This window comes from Canis lupus, assembly GCF_048164855.1.
Source record: "Canis lupus baileyi chromosome 15 unlocalized genomic scaffold, mCanLup2.hap1 SUPER_15_unloc_2, whole genome shotgun sequence".
In the NCBI taxonomy this organism is placed as follows: Eukaryota; Metazoa; Chordata; class Mammalia; order Carnivora; family Canidae; genus Canis; species Canis lupus.
The window spans coordinates 314,165-330,925 of NW_027326421.1; the positions used below are offsets into that span (position 1 = coordinate 314,165).

General features: G+C 38.7%; 2 protein-coding genes and 1 non-coding gene across 3 annotated transcripts in view; 1 reads left to right on the forward strand and 2 right to left on the reverse strand.

The window, feature by feature from the left end:
- The window catches only part of LOC140629504 (aldo-keto reductase family 1 member D1-like), a 343,573-nt gene that overhangs the window by 61,523 nt on the left and 265,289 nt on the right, over positions 1 to 16,761 (forward strand). The gene's annotated exons all lie outside the window — the stretch shown is intronic.
- The window catches only part of LOC140629499 (uncharacterized), a 33,372-nt gene that overhangs the window by 11,635 nt on the left and 4,976 nt on the right, over positions 1 to 16,761 (reverse strand). The window contains exon 2 of the mRNA XM_072819017.1: positions 15,801 to 16,124. Coding sequence (XP_072675118.1) covers positions 15,801 to 16,124 — 324 coding nt within the window. The remainder of the gene's footprint in view (positions 1 to 15,800; positions 16,125 to 16,761) is intronic.
- Positions 6,546 to 6,652, reverse strand: LOC140629507 (U6 spliceosomal RNA). The gene has a single exon (XR_012027348.1). It is a non-coding gene; the product is annotated as a U6 spliceosomal RNA (small nuclear RNA).

The window sequence follows — 16,761 nt, forward strand, 5'->3', positions numbered from 1 at the left end:
ACACCTTCCTATAATGCTCTATACAAGAAAATGAAACACAGCTTATAACCTTTAACTCAAGAATTCTTTTTTTAAAAAATATATTCTCAGGAACTATAAATACGATATGTCCAAAGTTTTACCAACATAGCTGATTAAAGTCGTATTATGTGTCTGTAGATGTAGGTGAAAATAAATATATATTCCCTCTGAATATAACGCATATGCACACGCAGTAAATACTATAAACTATATTATATTTAATGAAAGCATTCAATAGTTAAAGATTTCCTATACAAAAGTATTTAATGATATGGAGGATGTTCATATTATTATCAAATGAGAAAAAGAGATCCTGGAAGAATGTTCCAAAATAGCCCATTTCTATAAAAAATTAAGTTCCATGATGTACATGCCCTTGTCATCAGTGAAGATTAGTAACGATTCATTAGATTAGAAGAGCTTTTACATCCTTTCTTTAGAATTATCTGCATTTTCTCAATCAGTCCCTTGCCACATAAGATGATTTCAGCCCATATTAATCAGAAATGTGGCTTCAGTGAAGAGAGACACAACTTGCTGTGACAGTGACAGGAACAAAGTAAAGTCAGTAGATGCTGGTGGCATGAAAAAGGAAGGATTAGTGTTGGGTGGAGTTCCTGAAGGAAGGAAAGCTTCTCACTGTACATAAGATGAAAAACAGGTAGATCACCCATAAAGAATTATGTTTTTTTTTCCCCAGCTGGAAAGTTCTTTCCAGGAGCTTCAGTACAACTTACAGATAAGGAAAACATTTAGTAGCTGAGCAAAGACAAGTAGCAAAGTCTTTGGTTTCTTTTTAGGAAAAAGCAAATTCCTATATTAGTATAAAATGTTTGACTTTGTTTTCATTAATCGTCCTTCAAAAATATTGCACACATCTATTAAGCTAGGGCTATTCTTACATACAGTAAGAGGTTGTTTGGCACATGTTAGAGTCATAAATGTTTCCTGGAAACAATTGGCCCAGCGTTTAAAGTGTTCGCTGAGGTAATAAATAATGCTGAAATATGAAATTACTTCCTTCTACATTAAGAATGAGCTTCCTCATTAAAAGTATTTAAAAGACCCTCATCTTGCCTAATAGCCTTAGTTTGAGCTTTAAGTAGGAAATCCCATCTCCAACCTCTGCCTACACTGCAAAAACAAACAAAACACAACAAAAACTTTGGAAGCAAAAGCAACAATTTAGGCTGTCAGCTGCTTTGGGAAGCCCTCTGTAAAGGCACATTGCAAGTAGAAAAATGGTCATTTTATTTATTTTATTTTAGGATTTTACTTATTTGAGAGACAGAGCATGAGCAGGGGGAGGGGCAGAGAGAGAGAGGAGAGGGAGAAGGAGACTCCCCACTGAGTGTGGCCTGGCACAGGGCTCTATCCCAGGACCCTGAGATCATGACCTGAGCAGAAGTCAGATGTTTAATCAGCTGAGTCACCCAGGTACCATAACAATGGTCATTTTAAAGAAGCCCCTTACATAGCCTAATACTTAATATAAATTGTTCCTAAGATACAAAACGATAAACTCCCAGCATTTGATCTATCATCACACCTATGATTCACCAAGTTTGTGAAAATATACCCATTTTACCCACCCCCTTACCCCCTGCCCAGCATAAAGGGAGAGAGAGCTTGAGGTCGTGATCTACACTAATCTTCGAGCAGTAGCTGACAAGTTGGGCCACTGGTAAGGGACTTAAAAGAACCCAATTGAAAAGTTGATGACAAGAAGTTCTGATGAAGTATAGGAGTGGTCCCCTTTGAAAGAGCATAAAATATGGATATTCATGTCCCATTTAATCTTCCAGAGAAGGCTGACACTTTAGAGGGACCTCAATAATCAGATGCACAAAATTACCTATTCTATAGCTATTAGTCTTCATTTTCATTAATCCAAGCGTTTGCTCAATGGGAAAGATACTAGTAGGCCAGGATAACACAAGGGGCCAGGTTTGACAACATGAAATTCTCTTCACACACACACACACACACACACACACACACACACAAAGAAAGAAAGAAAAAGAAATTCTCTTTACAGTTGATACGGTTATGGCCAACCAGTGTCTGATAGCAGAAGACAACACAAAGCCATTCATATGGCACCTTCTGCCTAACTGGTATGGCACTGGTTCTACTTGACTACTTTTAGCACTATGGGAAAATATGTTTTCTTGCAGGAAGAGACATATATGGAATCTTTCTTCTCTGGTCACAATTCTGTCAGCATCATGACTCGTAGGCTTACAAAATCCTTATTTTCTTTGGATTCTGACATAATCTTACCTCAGACAAAGGTAAGTAGTTTGCAACAAAAGAAATGTGTCCATGGGCTCACCCCAAAATCCACTGGTCTCAACATCTACAAGTAGCAGATCTGATAGAATGGAATAATCTGCTAAAGACTGCTGTAGCATCTTTCAAGAGACACAATCTTGTGGATTTGGGATGGTGTCCCACCAGATGTTACAGACCTTACACCATTATCCAACACATGCCATCTCTCCTGCTGTCAAAATGCACAAATCCAGAAACTAAGGAAGGCAGTGAGAGTAGCTTCTTTCAGCAAATAGGTAGAAGTGCCCTAGTTTACACAGAAGAAATGCTTCCCCTAGACAACACAATCTCTGTTAAATTGGAAAGTAAGTATGCCCTCAGGCCATCATAAACTCCTCAAGCTCTTAAACTTACTGGCAGAGAAAGGGACTACAATCATAGTTGAGGTGATTGATGTTATTTAACAATAGGAAATCAGATTGCTGCCGCACAATGGAGGCAAGAACAATTTCTAGAACTTAGAGGTTTCTCTGGATTGCCTCACTTCTATAAAAGGTCAGGTAACAGAATAATGAAGCAATTCAATCAAGGCAGAAGCAATCAAAGGCTTATACCACAAGATCATATCACCAGATAAAGAATACTATAGCCCAGTCACTGACAAGGCTTAGAATACACATTGAATGGATGTAGCTAAAAGAATATATAATTGTCATTTAAGGTCATATGAGAGGTTACACAAGTTACGGGACTATGGCAGCTATATTTTATGTTAATTGAGAATGTCTTCCCTCATTTTTTCCCCTAGATTATCTTACATAAAGCGGCATACTGAGGTTTGCCAACATTATAGATTTTATTTGGGAATATGACTAAACTGACATCAAGTCATAAGGTTATGGTAGGTGATGGGATTCGTGTATCCCTTGTATTAGAGACACCTTTTTTTCATCTGGAAAAGAAAAGATGCCAAGAATAAAGAGGAGTGGAATGCAGGAAATTTTCCATTTTTTCTTGCATATCCACACTCTGCTCTCTTTCTCAAACTATGCCCAAGGAGGCTGTACTGTATGGACTACATCTGTGCACTTCCTTCTCTGGCTTCAGATTGGATCAGGCCCGTGGGAGGAACCAGGAAGAGTTTGGAGGGTGGCAAAAAGTAAAGTCAAGATATCTACTCCTTTGGTTCTTCCTTGGAGAGTAGACATCATCTGTCCCCAAACCAAAGGCCACAGTCTCTTCAGGTGACCCTCTGCAAAAAGGTATTTTTTATGAGCTCATATAATTGCCTTCTCCCTTTCCATTTAAGGTCTAGGAGTAGTGATGACTTAACCGCTGATTACTAGCCCAGTGTACAACCAACCATTCCTTGTTTTACCTAAACTCTATTGACTCCTGTATAAGTAGTTCTCGTATTATATTTTCCTTGGCTACCTCCTGAAGTGTACATCTGTTTCCTGCTGATAAAAATTTTTAGAAATGTAAGTGAGAACTGTAGCAGATACCCCACTTACATGATAAAGTTGATAGTTAAACCACTCTAATAAGCACTTAACCCAACATTTTCTCTATATTCAATTCTACTTTTCAGTTAAACTCCCTAACATGCTTTCCTAAAAGTTTCAACATTTTTTGGTGTCATATTCTTCAACCAGTTAAAAAATATATGACGATATATCTGTAATATATTATGATTCTCTGTTCATGATTAATAAAGGTATTACAGCAAACCAAAAGTAGAACATTTAAAGATAAAAATAATAAAATAATTCTAATACTCTCTTTTTCTACCCCAGTAAAGTAACTTATGCATCTTTGAGGTGGATATAGTACATTCTGGAAACCATTGTAAATAAATAAATCATAGCATGCATTTCTTCTTGCTGTCAGAAATGGTTGTTCATTGACATTGTTGGTTGATTGGCTGTTATACAGATACTATTTCATTTTGGTATTCACCTCACAGTGCTGAACATGGGGTTGACCCTCTTACTGATTATTCTTAATGGTATAATATCAAGAAAAAGGAAAAGTTAATGGATAGGATTTCTTAGGTCAAAAATTCGGATTAGGTTCAAGTGGTAGATGTGCATTGTGATCATAACATTGTCACATTTCATGGAAAAAGGTATGTTAAGGTATATATATGTGAACTGTATATATATGTGAATTCTGATGAGGTGTAGTAAGTGGGTTGGGTGGAATACAGAACCTGGAAAAGGAAATTTAGAATAGTGAGACACAGAGTGGAATCATGAAAGCACAATTTGTTTTATTCTAAATATTAATCAGAATGTATTCCAGTCAGGTTAAAATACTGCAAGTTTTTATGATACTAAAAGCTTCATTAGGTTAATGAAGGTTTGTAAGGTTTACAGTTCTGAATGATCAGATATAATCCTGAAAGAAAGCTTATATGATTCATCAGTAAACTTATAAAAGTGAAATTATATCAGTTCTTCAATTTAGCTGTCCAGTAATGGACCCAGATTTCCTATTACCTAACTTATTCCTTCATCTTTAAATAAGATCATTTTCAGAAGCTCTAACAATGATTTCAGTACATCAAAATTAAATATTGTAAATTTGCTACAAGGGGCCCCATCGTGTGAAATGTATCATTTTGATAATTATTCTTTTCATAGAGGAAATTTCTACTGGAAGAAAAAAAAGTCCGATGTTCTATGCAAACAAAAAGCTAACCTCAGCCATCCCATATTTAATCACTATCTGCCTCTTACTGCCACCCCTTATGTTCATATGTTTTGGACATTCCAACATTTTATTGCCCATCTATGTAAACCAGCTGCTGATCTTTGTATTTATTCATAGTTATTATAAATTTTATTGCTTAACATTAACTTAACCGAATTTTTATTTTCTACTACCTTTGGGCAATAATAAAAGCAACAGGATATTAATAATGTGCTATAATAAAGGAAGATTTCATATTTATAGTCAAAAAAATAAATTGAATATGTTAGCTGAATAGTGTAAATATGTCATTAAAATTTCAGAAATCCATAATATATATATATATATACACACACACACACACACACACACACACACACACCTTTGTCCTTTTTAATAAGGACAATTTATTAACTCAGTTGTCCAACTTAACTCAGAAACTCAACCATTCAAAATACCCAAGACCTAAGTCAATACTCACTTAGTAAGCATTTACCGTCTGTGCCAAATATATGATAATTCTAATATTTAAATGTCATAAAAATCAAGATGCTCAACTTTTAGCAAGCAAGGTACATGTCTAAATGAACATAATCTTTCTTAAAATTCTTCAGAACTACATGAAATATTGTCAAGTAGACCCTGGCTTTTATTATCGAAGCCTTGTTTTTATTTGTTTGTTTTTTTAAAGGGACTTTTGGTTACATCATAAGGTTAAAGGCATATTGTGGATACTTACTCACCTAGACGAGCTACAGATTAAATTAGTGAACCTATGTAAAATAACAGTCTTTCAAGTCTGAGGATAAGCAATACTCTCTTTCTTCTTCTTTATAGTTTCTTCTTAAAATCCTTAACATTCTACCTGTTTATATAATAAGTATATATATGCACATATATACACATATGTATGCTTATGCTTATGCAAAAAATTATATAAACACAAACGTACACATACCAATATATAGACTTTTTGTGTAATATTTAAAATATATTTTAAAAAATAAAAATATCTTTATTGATACTACTATTTTTTTCATATTTGATGATTTCATCTTCATTTTTTTTTGTTATATAGGTATATTGTATATATGCTAATGCAATCAGAGGAAAAAAAACAGTGCAAATACAGTTACAATTCATAATACTTGGTTTCAATGCCCCCGGGGACTGCCCCATTCCTCGGCTACCTCCCGACCCCCAGCACTTCCCCACAGTATCCACCTAATGCTGGGGGGCAGGGAGGGGGGCAGGTTAGGGTAGGGAGAGGGCTCTGCCAAGGCAGTGCTGGTGACCCGGAGGACGACTCCAGGGCGGGGAGGCAAGGCACAAATCAGGGGTGGGTGGTGGGGGAGGTGGCGTCTCTAAGGAGGGATGGGGTTGGAGCAGCTGCCAGTCTGTGTGCTGGGCCCGGCCCACTCCCCCGCCCCACCCTCCAGAGCCCTGCCTCCCTACCCCCACCCCTTCCCCAGAAACCCTTTTGCACGGATCATACACAAACGGGCACATTACAAAATGACATAACACAGTTTCACAATATCCATGGCGAGGGCTTTAAAAATATGGAACGCTTCACGAATTTGCGTGTCATCCTTGCGCAGGGGCCATGCTAATCTTCTCTGTATCGTTCCAATTTTAGTATATGTGCTGCCGAAGCGAGCACTTCATCTTTTTATAACTACATATGAAACTGTTTATTTTTCATTAAGTATGCATTGCTAATTTAAATTGTGTACTACATAAACCTATCACAATAGGTTAAATTTATTGATATTGAGATTATGCACTTAAATTTGATTTTCCAGATAACTATGAACCTTTTGAGGTATTTTTTAAAATTTATTTTAACCTGAAGAAAAAAGGAGTTTACTCTGACATAGTTCACTGCCGATGTTTAGGAATAAATCTGGTTTTCTGTAGGAATAATTACTAGTAGTCAGTTTAGGAAACGGATCTAAAATCTCTTTATATTAGGGGTTTTGTCATCCAATAGGTAATTCCATTGCAGTTTATGGTTAATAGCTCTTTATTCATGCTACTGGGAAGGGACAACTAATTTAATATCTATCATTATATTCTTATATTTTCACAGTTATTTTATATTTACTCTTCTGTATCACTGAACTAATATAAGAGGAGTGTTCTTTTAGAAGTGGCCTTTAAGATTGCTTATTGATCAAACTTTAGTTCATCTTCCATTACAGCATAGCAAAAGCATTTCACTTTTGTAGAGATTTCATATTTCACTCTTAGACATTGTTTTCTTCAGCTCTGTTTCTTCACTCTGGCCCCGTTTTTCCTATGTACTGTCCTATTTCATGAACTCTCCAATGAGAGATCAGTTGGGTGAAAAGACTGAATCTGGACAGGTAATATGCATGGCCATATTAACTTGCATTCATCAAGACCCACACCCCTGCATCTCTTCTAAAATTATAGACTCACAACATATCAAGATTGGGAATTCAGTTTTGCCTGAATGCACAAAAGTTTTGAATAGAGAATTGCTTAGAGCCAGAGTATCTCTCTTTGCATTAGCTGTTTACAAAATCAAGTTGAGTTCAGTGTGCAAGTCAATCTTGCAAATCAGCCATGGTCTCACCAATAGTTCATGATAACCTAAAGAGTAAGAATATGTGTCTCAGGAAAAACAGACTAATGGGAGAATAGAAAAGGTAGAACAATGCGGTAAAGCTCCTTTTCATAGAAAGTATCACAGGAAAGTAAACAGAATCACATGATAGTAGCAACTTGCTCTAGTCCCTTGCCGATTAACTGACATAATTGGCTCACTCACTGAAGAGCAGTCAGGGATGCTCAGCTTGAGGTGTTGAAGAAGGTACATTATCTCTTTTGTAATGAAGCATCTGGGGCCAGTATGTAAAGCCATTCTGCTCATGTAAAAAGATGTTCCTAAGACTTTAAAGCCAGCTATATATGGAGGTCCAAGGCAGAATTAAAAGTTTAGTTTTCATGATAATCATTTCGTGAACTTCCATTCATATTGGTCATCTTTTAACCATATAGACTAGCAAAAAGGAAGGGAGGAAGATGAAACCAAATTTGGTCAAGTTTAACTGTGCAAGGTTCAGTGTGATACGTTCCTCATGGAGTAGAACTAAGGAATTCCCTGATCAACAAAAACTTGTTTCCTTAGAGTTTTTCCATTTCCTCCCATTTTTTCCTCAGCTAACTAAATTATTGCCATCTTCTTTTAGTCCTATCAGATGCCTTTGACTTATCATCAAGGCTTTTTGTAGCCTTTTTTCCTACTTGCAAATTATCTACTTCATGCAGATTTCATTTTTCAAGTTTGGGACAGTAGTTCATGAAATAATTTCAAATTCTATTCCCATGTGCATTACATGTTGAGCTGTAGATGTTCACATGTAATGGAATGTTTAATTTTCATAAGTGTTGGACATGCGGGAATTGTATCTTCATGTCCATGCTGATTCAGTTCAACAAGCATCTATTGACTTCTCTATGCCGGACTCTATTTGGGATACTTGGCCTATATCAGTGAACAAGAGAGAAAAAAATTCTTACTCTAGTGCTTCTTACATCTTATAATATACATTCTCTAGTTCTGCTCCACCCACCAAAAGTTTTCCATTTCCTTCCATGTTATTCATTCTTATAAGTACTACTAGAAAGTTTCCAATGAAAACTTGTGCTAATGTCCAATAAAAACAATTTAAAAAGCAAACAGGTAGTACTTAAATTGTGTTCATGTGTTATGCACTGCTCTAAACTGGTTACATATATTAAGTCATTTAATCTGCATAACAAGTATATGGGGTGGACACTGTTTATTATCATCATCCATACTATTGAATATATCAGTAGTCATTTCTCCTGAGTAAATACCTAGAAAGTAATTGCTGGATGGTATGGGAAGTATATTTTTAACTTCATAAGAGATTGCAAAGTTTCCTCTAAATCACATTCCTACCGTCAATGCCTGACAGACCCAGTTGCTCTCCATCTGTGCACTGCTAAATATTGTCATCCATTCTGATTTGGTCCTAAAGATGATATGTAGTAATATCTCATCATAGCTTTTTTTGAAGGATAAAAATATTTTATTTAATAGTTTTCTATACATTTATACCTCATAAATATTTAGACATAGGAGATAGTACCTACCCTTCCTATCTTGATCTCTATCTGACAAATGTTTGGAGGCGAGCCTGTGCTGAGGCATTGTAGGGCAGTAACAGGCAAACAAAACACAACACCCAAGACTGGGACAATGTAAAAAGTACAACATTTATGTAATTGGGATAACAGAAGGAGAAGAATGGGAAATGAGCAGATGAAATATTTGAAGACACAATGATTTATTTCCTCAAATCACAGATCCCAGGAGCTCAGAAAACACAAGTGGGATAAATATCAAAACCACACACCTAGGCAATTCATATTGAAATTGCAGAAAACTAAAGACAAATAGAAACCTTGAAGGCAGCCAGGGGGGAGGAACCTTACCTATAAAGGAATAACAATAATTAGAGCCAGCTGCTCATCAGAATCTATGCAAAGAGAAGAGAGAGTAGTCAAACTATTAAAGTATTAAAAAGAAAAAAAACTACCAGTGTAGAATTCTACATCAGATGAAACTGTTCTTCAATTAATGAAATAAACATTTTCTTAAAAATTTAGAAAAATTTATTGTTTGCAGACTGTACTATAAGACATTTTGAAAGTTCTTTTAAAGGAGCAAGATAACATGTCAAAAACTTGGATTTACATAAAGAAATAAAGTGTACCGGAAAAAAAATGCATATCAGTATTTGATATTTTTCTACAAGAAAAGATCTGTTGTTATGAGTAAGGACCAAGAGAAATAGATGGGACATCCTTAGAAACTTCTGAGATAAAAAATAGATTAGAAATGGGAGCATGATTAACTGACACATGGAAATACATAGGTCAGCATCTATACTGTCAACCTAGAGAAAGAATTCCTGCTGTGTTAACATAGAGTTTATTTCTTTTTTAAAAAAAGATTTATTTGTGTGTGTGAGAGAGAGAACATTAGCAGGCAGTGGGGGGGCGGGGGCAGTGGAAGGGACTCTTCAAGCAGACTCCGTGCTGAGCGTGGAGCCCGACCCTGGCTTCATATCACACCCCATGAGATGATGACCTGAGGCACCCAGGCAGCCCATGGTGTGTTTCTGTAAAGTCCACTCTAGAATGGTGTCAGGGATTGAAAGTAACGGTCTCCCTGTTACTGCCCTACAATGCCTCAGCACAGGCTCACCTCCAAACATTTGTCAGATGGAGATCAAGATAGGAAGGGTAGGTACTATCTCTTATATCTAAATATTTACGAGGTATAAATGTATAGAAAACTATTAAATATTTTTATCCTTCAAAAAAGGCTATGATGAGATATTACTACATATCATCTTTAGGACCAAATCAGAATGGATGACAATATCTAGCAGTGCACAGATGGAGAGCAACTGGGTCTGTCAGGCATTGATGGTAGGAATGTGATTTATACTATACTTTTGTATCCTTGCGTTTCAGTTTGGGTAATTATTGCTACCCTATGTTCAAATTTGCTATTTCTTTCCCTGGCTATGTTAAATCAGGTATGAGCACATTGAGTACATTCTCTCTCCCACTGCTCTCTATTAAAATAAATTTTAAAAATCTTTTTAAAAATAAAAATAAAATCAGTTGACCAATAGCTGTTTATCTAAAGCAATAACAATAATGTTACTAGCTGATATAGCATATAGCCAAGTGAAATGAATGAAAGGAATTTCCTAAGGCTTACAATGGACGAATTGGTTAATACTCTATTAAAAGTTACCTGTACAAAAAAACATAAAAATACAAAATACAAAATAAAAATAAAAAATAAAAAAGTGACCTGTACTATATGTGAAGTGGTATAGCATCATTTCAAAGTATACTTAGATTAGTTTAAACTGCATGTATGATTAGAAATATCAACACCTCTCTTTCAAGAACTGGTTGACCTAGCAGGCAGAAAATCAGTAGTCGAGCTGAACCTGAAATTGGTAGAATATGAATCAACTTGATCTGACATGGACAGTAGGTGGTGAATACTCCTAATGAGAGAAAAATACACACTCTTTGCAAGCTCACTCGGTGGACTCTACAAGATACCATATTCAGAGACACAGAACACAGCATAAAAAATTTAAGAAAATAAAAAACATACAAGTATGTTTTCAGACCACAATGTAACAAAACTAAAAACCAATATGTATGAAACCTATATGTGGAAAATTATAAAACTTGGATGAAACAAATTGGATGTAAAAGTATAGGAAATATTCTATTTTTATGGATTCATAGACTCAATACTGGTAAAATACCAATTATTCCCAACTTGATCTAGAAGTTCAAAACAAATGCAATCAAAATCTCAAATACTATACATTCCACATTTGCAATCTTTTCTATTTATCTACTCCTTTCCAATTGTATAGCTTATTCACTTTGTTTGACGATCTACTCAGCAGGCAATTATTGATTGTCTCCTATTAGACATGTACACCTTGGAAATGATGAAATTCATTAGATGTAGCTCTCCTGAAGGAGGAGGTGGCTGCACTTTGCCACCTCTTAGATGCATCATTTATCATACTTTTATGGTCAGGATTGCTCCTTTAGCATCAAGCGGCAGACCTGCCACATTAGTTGTATGCACTGAAGAGGAAAATGAGGACTGCATGGGCTTCAGGGACTAGCAGAGGCTCCACGGTTACCTTGGTTTGTCAGCTCTGGTTTCCTTACCCCATCAATTAACCAAGAATGCCCCAACCAATTTTCATATATTCATTCTAGAGCTGGTTATACAATATGGCAGCCACTAGCCACATGTGGTTATTTTAATTTAAATTAATTGAAATAAAATAAAAATTTAGTTCCTCAGTTGCAACAGCCACACTTCAAGGACTCAAGATTCACATGGGGCTAATGGCCACTGCATTGGACAGTGAGAATTTTACAACTTATTTTACAAAGAGTTTTGTAAAACAGTACTGACTAGATTCTCTATACTAACCCAAACAGACTTTTGTTATCCTATCCAATTTTCTTATGTCAAAAAAAAAAAACCACCTAATTTTGCTAAGATCCTTAAATCTTTTCTTAACAAAAATGTAATTCTGAAGAAATTTTCAGAGCCTAATACTTATTGCATTAGCCATATTTAATGAAGACTAGGAGTACTGCATTATGTGAGAAGGAAGAGTCTTCATGGAATGAGTACTAAAGGTTCAAATATCAGAATATTTCTGGAGATAGTTCAGTAACTTTATAATGTTACTGTACAGTGTACATTATCTTTCATGTTAGGTTTATCAAGATAAATACAGAAACAAGCATTTTATTAATTCTGATTTATTTATAATATTTTCTTTTAACTAGAATCAGTTGCTGGATAGAAAATTAACTTTTCTTCCCTCCTACCATCATAGCACATCATTCACCCATAACAGTATTTCTCTTATTTAGTGTCATCCCAAAGGTTTTGTGTTGTTTGCTTTTGTTTATGCATTCATCTGGCCCACTAGTTTCTGAACTTTGGAAAAATGCTTTAGGAGAATACCAAAACCTATACCAGGTTTCCCCATAAAGCCTAGTATATAATGCTTTGAAGGGAGTGAACACTTAAACCTTCACTGAAATAATAACTGATCATTAATTTGAAAATATGCATAACATGGCAATTTCCTGTGAAAATAAGGACTTCTTAGAGTGTCAAGAAACACAAGACATGATCTGTGTGTGTTCTAAGGCTTAAAAAAAGATTTACTTATTAATTTACATATTTATTTCCTTATGTATTTTGAATAGATACGGGGTATGTCCTCCCCAAATATCCCACATCACATTTGGTCGGTCTGCTTGATTCTCTAAATCAGTTAACCATTTGGTTCTCATACTGAGTAACCTATGTCTTACAATTTAATCTTTATCTTTAATAAAAGTACTACTTTAGCCTGCTACCACTAACATCTTTTCAATTTTCCTTTTTTTTTTTTTTTTTTTTTTTAGAATTTATGTAGGAAATAAGGTTGAATTTTATTGGTATTCCTCACAGTCCTTGTCAGCAAGGATTTGATATCTATGCTATTAATTTTGGATTTATCCTGGAGTCGATAAGAAGTTATAATAGCATTTGAGCTACCTGGTGTTAAGTATAGTATTTTGTAACTAATCCGTAATAGGAAAGGGAATGGTTGTTTATGATAAAAATGAGAAGCAAAAATATCACTTGAGAAAATTTACGAGATGACATTTCTGTGTGCACAAGTCTCTTAGTCTCTGTATATACAAGGTATGAGAAGGCTTTGAGAACCATTTCAGGACAGCCTCTGTGGCGCAGCAGTTTAGTGGCGCGTGTAGCCTGGGGCGTAATCCTGGAGACCCGGGATCGAGTCCCACGTCAGGCTCCCTGCATGGAGCCTGCTTCTCCCTCTGCCTGTGTTGTGTCTCTGCGCCTCTCTCTCTGTGTGTCTCTGAATAAATAAATAAAATATTAAAGAAAAGAAAGTTCTTTCTTTAAAAAAAAAAGAGAACCATTTCAGTGTTGAGACTTTTTCTCTTGTAATTTTTAACTAAGATTGAGATTACTATAAACCGTTTCAATAGTCACTGCCCATAAGCAGTTGTAAAGACGGCATACTTCTTATGAACCACCTCTGATTCACAAAAAGAGTATTTGTCTCTTTTCTCCGCCCTACCAATTATGCTAGCTTGATATGTTCCAGAACCAGAAGCCAGAAGTGAAGGAAGAGAGTTAGGGGACTGAGGTTTAGAGGGATGAAAAACACTCCCTAGAACCTGTGATTTTATTTGAATATGTTACATAAATTCCACCGGAAGACTTAAAATTCTATTTTGAGACCTGCCCTACGACCCAGCAATTGCACTGCTGGGGATTTGCCCCAAAGATACAGATGCAATGAAACACCGGGACACCTGCACCCCGATGTTTCCAGCAGCAATGTCCACAATAGCCAAACTGTGGAAGGGGCCTCGGTGTCCATCGAAAGACGATGGATAAAGAAGCTGTGGTCTATGTATTCAATGGAATATTCCTCAGCCATTAGGAATGACAAATACCCATTTGCTTTGACGTGGATGGACCTGGAGGGAATGATGCTGAGTGAAGTAAGTCAATCAGAGACGGACAAACATTACATGGTCTCTCATTCATTTGGGGAATATAAATAATAGTGAAAGGGAATAGAGGGGAAGGGAGAAGAAACGGGTAGGAAATATCAGAAAGGGAGACAGAACATGGAAGACTCCTAACTCTGGGAAACGAACTAGGGGTGGTGGAAGGGGAGGTGAGGGGGGGGTGGAGGTGACTGGGTGATGGGCACTGAGGGGGGCACTTGACGGGATGAGCACTGGGTGTTATTCTGTATGTTGGCAAATTGAACACCAATAAAAAATAAATTTATTATTTAAAAAAATAAAATTCTATTTTGATTTGTTTGTCCAAAAAATACATATTTTAATACCAGTTATAACTTAAAAATAAATATAATTCTTCCTTACTATATAGACAGTAAGAATACACAGACCAGATTACCTGTTCTTCAAGCTACAAGGACCTTCAAATCATTATCTTGTCTAACACCGTGCTAGTAAGAAAACATTATCAACTATGATGTTTAGAAAGGTTACCTAGGGAGAATAAAACCAGTTATTTTAACCTATATATTTTGTGGTTCAGTCGCTGATCAATGCACTTTGAAAATAACAATAATCAAGTGATAAGAGTTTATGCTTAATTCTTAAATCTTTCACAAGGTACAAGCTCAAAACCATTATATTCAATATTACAAATATTAAAGCCAGTGTCTTTTAAATTATGTAAGTTAATTTCTTAGAACTTATTCAGAGGAAATTACGCAAATTATAACTTATCCTATAAATAATCCATGTTATATTCACATCTTTTTAAATCTACAATTCGTATGTCTTACAAAAATTCTCGCCATTGTCTGCTAAACTTGTAGAAATTTAGAAAATGGAAAGAATTTTAATTTTGTGGCCACAATCATAGAGTCCATGAGGGTTCGGGTAATAACAGGGGCCTTGGCAGGTTCCTTAGGGCAGTACCTCGGGACCTGGACAGCGGGGCGCGGAGCAGCGGTGGGGCCACCCGGGAACCGGCCTGGCCGAGTCCCGCTGCAGCCCTGGGGCGACCCGGGGCCTCCCCCGCCGCGCCCCGCCCCCCGCGGCCCCGCCCGGCCTCAGGTCCCTCCCGACCCCCTTGGCCCACGCCCCCCCCCCCACCGCCAGCATCCCGGGCCCCTGTCCGCCCCCCGCGGCCCCGCCCGGCCTCAGGTCCCCCCCAGGCTCCTTGGCCCACGCCCCCCGCGGCCCCGCCCGGCCTCCCGACCCCCCCAGGCTCCTTGGCCCACGCCCCCCCCCCCGACCCCCAGCATCCCGGGCCCTTGCCCGCCCCCCGCGGCCCCGCCCGGCCTCAGGTCCCTCCCGACCCCCCAGGCTCCTTGGCCCACGCCCCCCCCCACCCCCAGCATCCCGGGCCCTTGCCCGCCCCCCGCGGCCCCGCCCGGCCTCAGGTCCCTCCCGACCCCCCAGGCTCCTCGGCCCACGCCCCCCCCCCACCCCCAGCATCCCGGGCCCTTGCCCGCCCCCCGCGGCCCCGCCCGGCCTCAGGTCCCGCCCGACCCCCAGCCTCCCCCGCCGACCCCCGCCCCCGCGGACCACCCCGCCGGCCTCAGGTCGCGCCCCCCCGCGGGCCGCCCTCAGCCCCCATCGCGCAGTGGGGCGCTGCTTACCGCAGGCCGAGTGCGGGTCAGAGCCCTGCCCCAGGGGGAGCCGCCGGTGGGTCCCGGTCCAGGCCGCGGCTTCCCCAACGGCCCCCGCCCGGGTCCCCCCAGACTGATGCGCCTCTGCCCCCCGCGCCTCCTTCCGTTGAGGCCGTTGGAGCCCGGGGCGCGCTGCTGCTTGGCCACTTTGGGCTCTAACCTCGCTCCTCCCCTGGGCTGTGGGGTTTTTTGATTACAGGAAACTAGAGGACTGTAGGGAAGTGCCGCCTTGAGCGGGCTGAAGCGACTGCTGTCACTACTACATTCTCTTCTAGGTGTGACAGCGCCTTGGATCTAGAGACAAGCTTCTTGTTCGCCAGGAGCACCCCTGCAATGTGCATTTTCGGGTCATATCCGCATATAAATGCCTGTTTTTAACTACTTCATGCACAGGTTCTTAGCAGAGAGTCATGTTTTAGTTCTAGGATTATGCTTCTTTCTTTCTTTAGGGTTGCTTTTGTAATGAATCAGCACTTACATACACCTCTACTAGGCAATCATGGAGTTGGCACCCCAAAGAAAGGTAATTTTCGGTCATTTTTAAAAATGTAACAAACACAATTATATTTGCATTTTAGGCCTCGTTTAATGATGTGACCTCTAGAATGCTTATCACATCAGTTCATCGTGTTTTTTATTTTATTTATTTACTCATGATAGACACAGAGAGAGAGAGAGAGAGAGAGGCAGAGACGCAGGCAGAGGGAGAAGCAGGCTCCCTGCAGGGAGCCGGTCGCGGGACCCTATCCGGGTCTCCAGGATCAGGCCCTGGGCTGAAGGTGGCGCGAAACCACTGAGCCCCCGGAGCTGCCCGGTTCATCAGGTTTTGCGTCTGTGGTGCTCCGTCCTTGAATAGGACATTTCATACCACTCTTCCACAAACATTTAATGTCCTTTGAATTCTGAAAATTCTGTTCTAAAAATATTTGCA